At 51.8% G+C, this 11,471-nt stretch overlaps 1 protein-coding gene across 9 annotated transcripts in view; it reads left to right on the top strand.

Moving 5' to 3' along the window:
• ADAMTSL2 (ADAMTS like 2) overlaps nt 1-9,820 on the top strand; it is a 29,335-nt gene extending 19,515 nt beyond the window's left edge. For 8 of the 9 annotated variants that reach the window (XM_039730809.1, XM_039730810.1, XM_039730811.1 and 5 more), the window contains 6 exons: nt 1,137-1,350; nt 4,062-4,217; nt 5,450-5,620; nt 6,065-6,241; nt 7,096-7,240; nt 8,710-9,820. In XM_039730809.1, coding sequence (XP_039586743.1) covers nt 1,137-1,350; nt 4,062-4,217; nt 5,450-5,620; nt 6,065-6,241; nt 7,096-7,240; nt 8,710-8,828 — 982 coding nt within the window. In that variant the 3' untranslated portion in view covers nt 8,829-9,820. The remainder of the gene's footprint in view (nt 1-1,136; nt 1,351-4,061; nt 4,218-5,449; nt 5,621-6,064; nt 6,242-7,095; nt 7,241-8,709) is intronic. The other variant, XR_005630012.1, reaches the window with a different exon arrangement.
• The last annotated feature ends 1,651 nt before the right edge of the window (nt 9,821-11,471 follow it).

Raw genomic sequence — 11,471 nt, forward strand, 5'->3', positions numbered from 1 at the left:
GTTGGGTTGAGTGCTTTGTGCAGATTCAGTTTAGATGTAATGTAATACAGTGTAATATAGTACAGAATGATATAGTATAATATTGTATTTGCGGGGTTCTCAGACAAAGGAAGGAATGATGAATCTGACTCCATGTTCCTGAAGGCTAATTTATTATTTTATGACACTATATTATATTAAAGAATACTATACTAAACTATACTAAAGAATATAGAAAGGATACTTACAGGAGATAATAATGAAAACTTGTGACTCCTTCCAGAGTCCCGACACAGCTTGACCATGATTGGTCATTAAGTCAAAACAATTCACATGAAACCAATGAAACAACCACCTGTTGGTAAGCAATGTCCAACCACATTCCAAAGAAGCAAAACACAGGAGAAGCAAATGAGATAATATTGTTTTCCTTTTTCTCTGAGGCTTCTCAGCTTCCCAGGAGCAAAATCATGGGTAAAGGGATTTTTCCAGAAAATATGACTGCATGGTATAGTAAAGTAATTAATTAGCCTTCTGATATCCATGGAGTCCTCCTCATCATTGGTCAAATACTGGAATCATCTGCCCAGGGAGGTGGTGGAGTCACCATCCCTGGATGTGTTTAAAAAAAAAGACTGGATGTGGCACTTGGTGCCATGACCTAGTTGAGGTGTTAGAACATGGGTTGGACTCGATGATCTTAAAGGTCCCTTCCAACCTAGAAATTCTGTGATTCTGATCATTTCTCCCTGCAACAGGGGTGTTACTGCACAGGCAACCCCCGATGAAGGAGAGAGAATGATGCATCTGACTCCATCATTAGAAGGCTAAAGAATTACTTTATTATTCTGTATATTATATACATTGCATCTAAAGTGAATCTGCCTTGCACTCACCCTTGCTCACGACTGCACAGAACTGTGCTCATCTCGTGACTGTCTCATGGCAGTCTGACACACACTCTGGGTAAACAATCTCCATATTGCAATTCTACTTTGGCACAACACAGCCACAGCAAGCGATGAGAATCGTGTCTCCTTTCTCCGATGTCCAGAGAACGTCAATCCCAGAAACATTCCTGGGAAGAGCCGTGCCTTGCTTTTCTCTGTGAAGGGATATGTTGCAAGACACGGGGGTGGCCTTGCTCTTCCCCGCAGGTGGGAGACGAGCAGCTGGAGCGAGTGCTCGCGGACCTGCGGCGAGGGTTACCAGTTCCGCATCGTGCGCTGCTGGAAGATGATCTCGCCCGGCTTCGACAGCTCCGTCTACAGCGACCTGTGCGAGTCGGCCGACATCGCCCGGCCCGACGAGCGCAAGGTCTGCAAGAACCCCGCCTGCGGGCCCCAGTGGGAGATGTCCGAGTGGTCTGAGGTGAGTCCTGCTGGCTCAGGATTCCCTTCCCTTTATCCTAATGCCTTGTGGTTCCTGATGCTTTTTTTAGGCCACCATGTGACCGAAAGAAAAGCTAGCAGGAGTTAAAATATGGTTGAGGCTTTGTGTGAGGAGACGTGAATCTTGACTCTATGTTTCAGAAGGAATGATTTATTATGTTATGATATATATTGTATTAAAATGATATGCTAAAACTATACTAAAAGAATAGAGAAAAAAGAATTCATCAGAAGGCTAGAAAGAATAGGAATAGAATAAATAACAAAGGCTCGTGACTCTCAGAGTCTGAGCCAGCTGACTGTGATTGGCTATTAATTAAAAACAGCTAACATGCACCTGTTGCATTCCACAGCAGCAGATATTAATTGTTTACACTTCCTTTCTGAGGCTTCTCAGCTAGAATAGAAGAAAAATCCTATCAAAGGATTTTCATAAAATATCATAACTACATCAAAGAAAAGCAGGGATCTATTAAAAGGATCTCCTCAATGGATCCACTTTGGGCAGCACAAGAGCCCAGCCAGGGCTACCCCAAGATGAACCAAAATGGTCACAAAATGCTCAACCAGTCACGGGGTCTCTCCCTGTGATCAGTTCTGCTCCATTTGCAGATTGGAGTTCATTGTCCAGTTACAGCTTCAGGTTATGAAGTCCCATCCTTCTTGTTTTTCTCTCTTCAGCCCACGTTGTTTGTGCTCTTGGGCCTGAGATTTGGATCATTTGTCCTTGGTCCCCAGCTAGAGAAGCTAGAGAAGCTTGAGAAGGAATTGTTTTGTCTCCCTACTCTGTGCAGAGAGCTCAGCATCCCCTAATGTGAAGCTCAGAACTGCACACCAAAGCAGCACAGAATCACAAAAAAAACCAAAAAAAAAAACTAAACTAAACCTGAGGCATCAATCCTCATCTGTAGCATCCACAGCCATCGCCTCTCAGGATACACTGCATGCAGTAATGATGTGGATCAATGAGCATCAATATTTTTCCCACTACAATTTGAGCATCAATATTTTTCCCCCTAAAATGAAGGCCTGGCTCCACTTTAGGATGAGAGGCCATTGGTCACTCACAGGTAGGGCAGGAGCTCATGGCACAGATCTCCCCATCAGTATTTCCTTGGCAACCTCCTCAAACCCGACGTGCTGGGAAGGTGATCCTGACTCCTACATGAAATACATCCCTATAAACATCCCTTCCTCCCCTCCAATCCCTCTGCACCACATGCAGAATGAAACCTTTCCCTAGCTGTGCCTTAAGCCAGTCCCCAAAGCCTCTGGGAGGTTTGGGGAGAGTTCCAGCTCACTGGTTTCCTTGGGAAAACCTGTGGAGAGGGTTTGTGCCCCTGAATCCCTTCCCAAGCACGGACAGTGCTCCAGCACATCCCTTACAAACACAAACTCATGGAAACAACCAAACCAGTGCTGCTTCCTCGGGGTGCCTCTTCCCAAATCAAGCACAGACCTCATCTAAGCAGGAGCAGATGAGCTCTGAGCCGAGCTGTCCGTGGGTGCCAACCTGCCCCATGCTTTGCATCACGAGGAATATGACTCTTCCTCCTGGGAAGCTCCCAAAAACTCGTCTTAGTCACAATCTAAACATCTCCATTCCCCTGCAAGCTGGTGTGCATCATTTCCCTGGAGCTGACAGAGGGGCTGGTGCGTTCCCTGGTGGTGCAGGATGTTTTGACTTTCCCAGCTGGTAGAGAGGAGCTCCCTGAGCACGTGCTGGAGCATTATTTTGTCCAGCATAGCAAACTGGAGGGTTTATTTTACAGAAATGTGTATTCTCCTCCAGCATTTGTCAGGGACAGATTGCTTGAGACAGTGCTGGAGTAGATTGTTCTTAGCCAGCAGCAAAGCTAATCTCCTTTGGATCCCATCAGAGGTGGGGTGCCAAGTTGGCTGGGGAAATAGGCATTAAAAAAAGCACATTTCAGGGCTCTGAGGATTAACATCTCGGCACGGTGCGTCTGGGCCCTGTGCTGTTGACACTTTTCCCTGCTTTACGTTATGCATGGAGCAAATGTAATGTGTATGTGAGACTGTAGTAACTCAAATCCAGTTCTAAATAATGTCACTGGGCTGCACGGTGCCAAATTTATCCGCAGCATAAAAATCTCAGTTGTGCAGTCAGAGCGGGGAAAACATTCTCCAAAGAGGTGGAAAGGAGCTGGCTGTTCCTGGGAAGGAGGCGAGGGAGATCTCACCCCCTCTCCAAGTGACAGCTAAAGCTGCTCAGCTCTGAGCAGACACCCCTGGAGCCCTTTCCCCCCTCTGGCATCACTTGCTGGGGAGCACAGCACAGCTAAATCTGCTCCTGGAGCCTTTCCCTGCTTTGGCATCACCTGTAGGGGAGCAGAGCACGGCTAAAACTGCTCCTGGAGCCTTTTCCCCCTCTGGCATCACCTGTTGGGGAGCACAGCACAGCTAAAGCATCTCCTGGAACCCTTCCCTGCTTTGGCATCACCTGTTGGTGAGCACAGCACAGCTAAAGCTGCTCCTGGAGCCTTTTCCCCCCTCTGGCATCACCTGTTGAAGGGCACACCTGGGCAGGACGCAGCTGAAGTTGTGGAGGGGGTTTGGGGCAAATAATTTCTTCATTTCCAGCGCGTGCTTTTAGACGTTTACGTTCAAATATGAGGGGGGAAACCCCAATCCCGACCCGCGGCTGATGTCGCTGTCCCCTCCCGGCAGTGCCCGGCGCGCTGCGGGGAGCGGAGCGTGGTGACCAGGGACATCCGCTGCTCGGAGGAGGAGAAGCTCTGCGATGCCAGCGCCCGGCCCCTGGCCGAGAAGAACTGCACGGGGCCACCGTGTGACCGGCAGTGGACAGTGTCCGACTGGGGACCGGTGAGACCCCGCCGTGCCCGCCCCAGTGGCCACCTGGCGTGTCCCTGCTGCTGGGGGTGTTGGGGGTGGGCTGGTCCTGGCAGGTCCCAACAAACCTGAAAAGAGCCTGGCCTCAAATAATTCCACTGCTTTGGCTCCCTCGGGTCACCACTGTCACCCTGAGCCACCCCGGCTCGGGCACTGGGGGTGATCCAGCATCCCAGTGGATCCTGTTGCTTCCCTCCCGCCTTGTGGGGGATGTGGTACAGCAGGGGTTAAACCCTGAGAGACCTGGCTGAGGGCCTTAGTGGGTGTCAAAATCCTCTTGTCTGTCTGCTGCGCAGCATTCCTTGGCAATGCTGATGCTCCATGCCCAGAAATTGAACCTTTTAACTTTTTTCCCTTTTTTTTTAATTTTCCAATTTCCCCCTTTCTCTTTTCCCTTTTTTCCCTTTTTTCCCTTTACCTTTTCTCTTTCCTCCTTTCCTCCCTTTCACTATTTTTCTTTCCTCCTTATTTTCTATTCTCTTTCACTCTCTCTTTTCTTTTTTTCTCCCCCCCCGGCTTTTTCCCTTCCCTGCACAATTCTGCTCCAGAGACCCCCTCCATCCCAAGCTATTTTTACCCAGGTTTTGATACATTCACATCAGCTAAAAATAAGTAGTTTCCATGGCAGCAGCAGTGCTAGGAAACACCGAGAGCCTCTGCAAGAGCAACCACGGAACCACGGGGAGCACCGGCTGCTCTGGGCACTGGGGGCTGAATTTTTGCAGCCACTTCCTTGGCCCTTGGCCACTTTGGGAGCCACTCTGGGGTTCCCTGCTCGTGGTGATTCCCTTTTTTTGCCTGCCCTGAGAGATGCTGAGTGTTGGGGCTGTGGCACACGTTGCCCAGAGAAATTGTGGGTGTCCCATCCCTGGAAGTGTCCAAGGATAAACCCATCCTTTTCCAAGCCCCTGGACAGGGTTTGGAAAAACCTGGGATAGCAGAAGGTGTCTTTGCTCGTGGCAGGGGGTTGGAACAAGATGATTTTTAACCCAAACCCAAACCAGTGTGGAATTCCATGATGGTGGAATCTCTGCTGGCAGCAGGAAGGATCCGCTGAGCATCCCTGTGTTTTAAACCCCAAAAACCCCTGTGAAATCTGGGGGAGGGGGGTGTGGGCAGGCAGCCGGGCCCTGCGGGGGCTCTGTCCCTGCCGTGGGGTGGCTCAGGGGTGGATCCCTGGCGCTGAGTGCCCGCTGTGGTTGCAGTGCAGCGGCGGCTGCGGGCAGGGCAGGATGATCCGGCACGTGTACTGCAAAACCAGCGACGGGCGCGTGGTGCCCGAGTCCCAGTGCAACCTGGACACCAAGCCCCTGGCCATCCACCCCTGTGGGGACAAGAACTGCCCCTCGCACTGGCTGGCACAGGACTGGGAGCGGGTAAGTGCAGCTCCCGTGCTTTGGGGTGCCCTAGAGGGGTCAGGGTGGGGTGTGAAGCTCCTGTGCTTTGGGGTGCCCTAGAGGGGTCAGGATGGGGTTACAGCTCCTGTGCTTTGGGGTGCCCTCAGAGGGGTTGGGATGGGGTCACAGCTTATGCTTTGGGGTGCTCTAGAGGGCTCAGGATGGGGTCACAGCTCTCAGGTGGCTCCTGTGCTTTAGGATCTCATAAAGGGCTCAGGATGGGGTTGCAGTTCTCAGGTGGCTCCTATGCTTTGGGGTGCCCTAGAAGGGTAAGGATGGGGTGTGCAGCTCCCGTGCTTTGGGGTGCCCTAGAGGGATCAGGATGGGGTGTGCAGCTCTCAGGTGGGTGCTGTGTTTGGGGTGCCCCAGGGAGGTTGGGATGGGGTGTGCAGCTCTCAGGTGTCCCTGCTCATGACCCCGCAGTGCAACACCACGTGTGGCCGGGGTGTGAAGAAGAGGATCGTGCTCTGCCTGGAGATTGTCAATGGCAAGATCAAGACCCGCAACCCCTCTGACTGTGACGTGGCCAAGAAGCCCGTGGAGGAGAGCACGTGCTTCGAGAGGCCCTGCTTCAAGTGGTACACCACCCCCTGGTCTGAGGTGAGCCCCAGGGCTGTGCTGCCCCATCCCTTTGCACCAAGGTCCCTCTGCCTGCAGAACCCCCAGAAATGGGTGAGTCCCTGCAGGATGTGCTCCCTGAGGGAACACCCTGGGTGTTTTTGCTGCTGGGTCTGTCTCTGCTCAGGGAGAGCAGGATTGAGAGGGGCTGTTTGGGGCCAGCTGTAGCTTTATTTTTTCTCTTTATTTTTTCCCCTGCTGCCTGGGAGTGTGGCTGGGGATGTGCTTGGAGCCCACAGGGTGGCTGCCCCTGCGGTACAGAATTTGGGGGTGCTCCATCACTCTGCACAACCCAAAAGGCAGCCAGGGTTCAGTGGCCAAGGGCTTCCTGCAAGTCCTCCTGGATGCAGCCTCCCTGATCCAAATCCAGGAGCCTCATTTTTAGTCTTGCAACCCCTGCAATTAGCCAAAGCAGCCCTGCTGTAATCCCAGCTCCACGAGGCATCCAAAGGGCAGCAGGCAGGGAGTGCTGAGCCCAGCAGTGGCTCCACAAGCCCCCCATGGATGCACAGAGCCCCCACAACCCCATTCCTGGTGCTCTGGGCATTCCATGGCCACCCATGTCCAGCAGAGCATCACCTGGACTGGGCCAGCTTGTTTGTGGTCCCTTGAGAAGGGCAGCAGCAGGAGGGAGGATGCCAGGGGATGGCACCACATCCACCAAGCCCTGGGCAGAAGCTGATGGTGCTGGCAGCAAAGAGCGCGAGGGGACAGCGGTGTGGCACTGGGATGTGACACCCTCCTCCTGCCCTAACATCTCCAGTGGGCAGGCTGTGGCTCAGAACAGTCCCCTGGGGTGGCAGGGTCTTGCCTCACCCCCTCTCTCTGTCCCCCAGTGCACAAAGACCTGCGGGATCGGCGTGAGGATGCGGGATGTGAAGTGCTACCAGGGCAAGGACATCGTGCGGGGCTGTGACCCGCTGGTCAAGCCGGTGGGCAAACAGACCTGTGACCTGCAGCCCTGCCCCACAGAGCCCCCAGGTGAGCCCCACAGCCTTGATTTCCCATGGATCCCTCCAGCAGCACCGCCAGCATCTTACCTTCCCCTGCCCCATTAGGAGAATCATCCCAGGGAGAATGCCAGGAACATCTCCCTCTGTGCCCAAGTAATGCACAGGCTCCTTCTGGAGATAAATTAAGAGGAAGAATCATGTTCTGACCTGAAGATAAAAGGGGCCTTTGGAGAGCTGATTTGGGTGCTGCTTCTGTAAGATTCCAGCTAGAGCTGAGGAAGTTCTGTCTGCGCCATTATTTTAATGATTTTTGGTCCTTGGGTGTCCTGTGGGATTTGTAACTATCTCGTTATCTGACTCGTCTGCTGGCTCAGAGTCCCTGTGATCTTTAGCAAACACACAGTTCTAATGCTTTAATAGGATTTGGGAATGAGGACAGTGTGGGAGAAAAGCACGAAAATGGGTGACAGATTTGGGGCCAGCTCCTGGCTCAGCTCTGGGTGCTCTCAGCTGCCCATTCCCTTGGGATCCATGGAGCTTGGGAGTTGCCTCATGGCCACCTTGCCCTGGGAGCAACCTGGTTTCATGCACCCCATGGATTTTAATTTAAAAAATGTATATAAAAGTATGAATACTATGGGTTTGAAACAAAATATTGCACTGAAGGAGTTCGGAGAGTGCTAAAGCAGCCTCATCCCTTTCTCCAGCATCTCACTTGCCCCTAACTCTGGATTTGACACTGCTGGATTCCCATTCCCTTTCTCAAATAGCCTCTTTGGGATAGAAATTGTGAATCCCTACCAGGGGAAGCCCTTGACTTGGGGACAGCTCAGTGCCTTGGTGGCTCCAGCAGTCCCTGGGCAGCTCTGATTTACAGCAAGGATATTGAACTTCAGGGCTGGGACCAAGTGAGACTCCCCAAGCCTGGCCAGGTGTGAAGGAACAGATCAGCCTGCTCGTGCCTTTGTCCAGGTTGACAGTGATATTTCTGGAGAAGCTCCATGGTGCTTTCCAGGGGGTGTCAGGGAGGTGGCAGCCACAGCTGGGCTGATGTTATTGCTCATCCCGTGGTGTTTAGAGCTGTGTAGGGGGGAAAATGTCCTCATGAGCTCACAATCATTAATTTTCTTTTCCTTTTCTGTGCCATGCCTTGAGACATGGTACCCTGTGAGACAGGTACGTGCCTGCTCACACACCTGCCAGCAGCTAGGACACACTGGCACTAAAACTGGCACAAATAAAACTCCAGCAACATTTTAGTTCAGACTGGGAACAGCAGGAGAGACATAAATTAAGGGAGAAATCCTACCCTGACCACCTACTCTCCAAGTGCTTTAACAAAGGTTAAAGCAAAAACCAGCCACCCCAGCCCCAAATTACTTCAGCACCCGAGGAAAAGCAACTGTATCTGTCAGGGATTTAACCCGCTTCCAAAGCAAACAAACCTGTGCCACATTTTCAACCTGCTGAAAGTGTGAGTGTTCTCTCTCCCTGCAGACGACAGCTGCCAGGACCAGGCAGGAACCAACTGTGCCTTGGCCATCAAGGTGAACCTGTGCAGCCACTGGTACTACAGCAAAGCCTGCTGCCGCTCCTGCCGAGCCCCCCACTCCTAGGGCAGGGCTGCCCCAGCCAGGGCTCCACCTTCCACCTGCCCACGCTGCTGACAAGGATGCTTTTGGCCTGGTTTTGGTGTCCCCACCGAAGCAGAACTCCTCTCCTGGCCGCTGGACGTTGGGAGCCCCCCGGGGTCAGAGCTGTACAGAAATCGTGTATATTTGATTCCTCCCCACCCAAAATCCAGCTACACCCAAGCTCTTGTCCTGTTTCTTCCCTCGGTGCAAGGTTGGGGTTGGCGAGGGGAAGGTGTGAACTCTGAGAAGTGCAAGTTTCCCATCACAAAATGAGTTTGGTTCCTCTCTCCTGATTTATCCCGAGGCCTGCAGGCTCTTGTTAGCTGAATTAACATGGTGGGAAGCTGATCCTCGTTTGTTAAATGAACTCCAGCCCTTTTTTTTGTAATATGTAGGTGTATACTTTTTCAGAGAATTTTATCTTATAATCAAATGTTAGTTTCATAGTCCTTACAAACCCCCTTCCCCCCGATGCTGACATATTGTACATAATATGGAAACATAACTGCACTTTATATCACAAAAAAAGACGTGCTCTTTTTTAATATATTTGTTTACAGACAGTGAACTTTATCCATATAATCATTAATTTGTACTCATATGTATATTTTAATAAAGTTGTCATATTTATGGTGGTATTTTGTTTTATTCTCCAGTTTGTAGCGGAGTGCTGGGAGCACTGGAGTTGGGGTTGGGGATTTGCTGGTGCCCAGGGGAGGCAAAGCAGCTTTAAGTCAGGAGACTCACAGCTCCTTGGGCAGTGATGCAAGGAAAAGTCCCAACAGTGGGGGGATTTTGGGACTTTTGGGGGCCCTTTTGTGGCTTTAGAAGCTGCAGCCCTGAATCTCCTCAGGGGGTTGGGAACAGAGAGATTTCACATGGTGCCAGTAAGAAAAGGGCCTTTCTGAGCTCCCAAGGGGTTATTGCTGTGTGTTTTTACTGGTGTGACCCCCAGACACTCAAGACACTCAAGCCCAAAGGCTCTTTAGCATCCCCCAAACTTCTCTGTGCACCCCAAGTGCTGCTGCAACCCTCCCTCGGCAGCAGGGAGCTCCCGAGTGCTTTGCAAACATCACCCTAAATTTGCAGATGCAGGGGCAAAAAAAAAAAAAAAATCAAACAAAAACCTCAAAACCCATGTCAAAGTAATTTATTTCTTTTTATTTTTTTTAATTTTTTGACCTTTTCCCTCCCCAAATCTGAGATTCCCAAAGTCCTGTACAACAGATCACCAGGTGAGGGTTAGTGAAAGCCAACCATGTGCTGAATTTCCAAGCTACAAGGAAAAGAAACAAGGGGAAAAGAGGAGGAAAGGAAGGCTGGTAGGAGAAATCACGAAAAACAGGAAGAGAAGGGCCCAAGGCATGGGAACAAACCCCAGTGAGAACTGTACATGGGGGCAAGGCCTGAGTGGCTGCATCCCTCTGGGATGTGCTGGGCCACAGGGACCAAGCCCGGAATATTAAACACGTAGGAAAGCAACCCCAGCCCTCCCCACCCCAAACAGAATCCCCCCCGAAAGTCAAAGATATTCATTTGCAAAGACTCACTTGTACTTCAAAAGGTTTCCTGTGGAATTAAAAGCCCTCGTGGTTCGCAGTAAAATACCCAGCCCAAAGAGTGTCCGTGAGCCCCGGGGGCTGCAGGCACGGCTGCTTCTTCCCAGAACATCTTGAAAAAGGAAAATCCCCCTGGAGCACAGCCCTGAGGCCATCTGAGTCTCTGTGCAGCCAGTCCATCCTCACCTGCCATCCCCAGGTGATGCTTTTAACCTGAATAATGCCCAGTCCAGGAGAAACAGGGAGTTCTGTCACATGGAACGTGGTGAGGTCGGAGGAGAGGAGTGGAGAGAGCCGGGAGAAACCAGAGCAGGAGGAACCCCCTCAGTGCTGCAATTCCTCTCCCAAATCTCTGAGTAAGCCCAGGGGCTCCTTTGCAGCACATCTGGGACCAGCTCTGTGCCTGCTGCTCCCCCAGGGCTGTCCCTGCTGCATCCAGCGTGGGACAGAGCTGGTGCCACAGCCAGGCTGCCCAGCCGTGGCAAATGGCTCAGTGGAAAATGCAAATTGCGGGTTTTGTTTAAATTTAAAACTGTTTTGACACTGTCCTGGATGGGGCAGAAAGTGTCTTTTTTTTCCTTTTATTTTTGTTTAAAAAACCTCTCCCAAACAAATAAATGTGTGTAAAAATGTGCATGCAAGGGGTGGGCACCCACACGGTGACCCCTGTGCCACGGGGCCCTCAGCCAGGAGCTGTGTGTGGCACCACTTGGAGCAGGGATGCTGATTATCCACAGGGATACTCCTCCATCCCAAGGTGTGCTGTGTGTTATTTCCATCGCTGAGTAACACAGAGCTTTTACACGCCCAGCCCAGCTCCTTCAGGGGCTCCATGAGCCACTCTGGGGGGCTCCAGGGACAGACCCAGCCATCATCCTAACCCTGAGGGGACTGTGCCTGGCACCTGGGACTGTGCCTGCCTGGAGCAGTGGGATGGGCTGGGAATGCTGCAGGGCTCACCCCCGCAGCCACCCCCATGGCTGCAGCACAGGCTGGCAGAAGGGTGGGCAGTGACAGCCTTGCTGGGCCAGAGGATTTTGGGGTGGCTGAGTGTACCCTGGGGCCC

The sequence above is a fragment of the Passer montanus genome, unplaced genomic scaffold (genome assembly GCF_014805655.1).
Source record: "Passer montanus isolate IOZ18808 unplaced genomic scaffold, ASM1480565v1 scaffold73, whole genome shotgun sequence".
Classification (NCBI taxonomy): domain Eukaryota; kingdom Metazoa; phylum Chordata; class Aves; order Passeriformes; family Passeridae; genus Passer; species Passer montanus.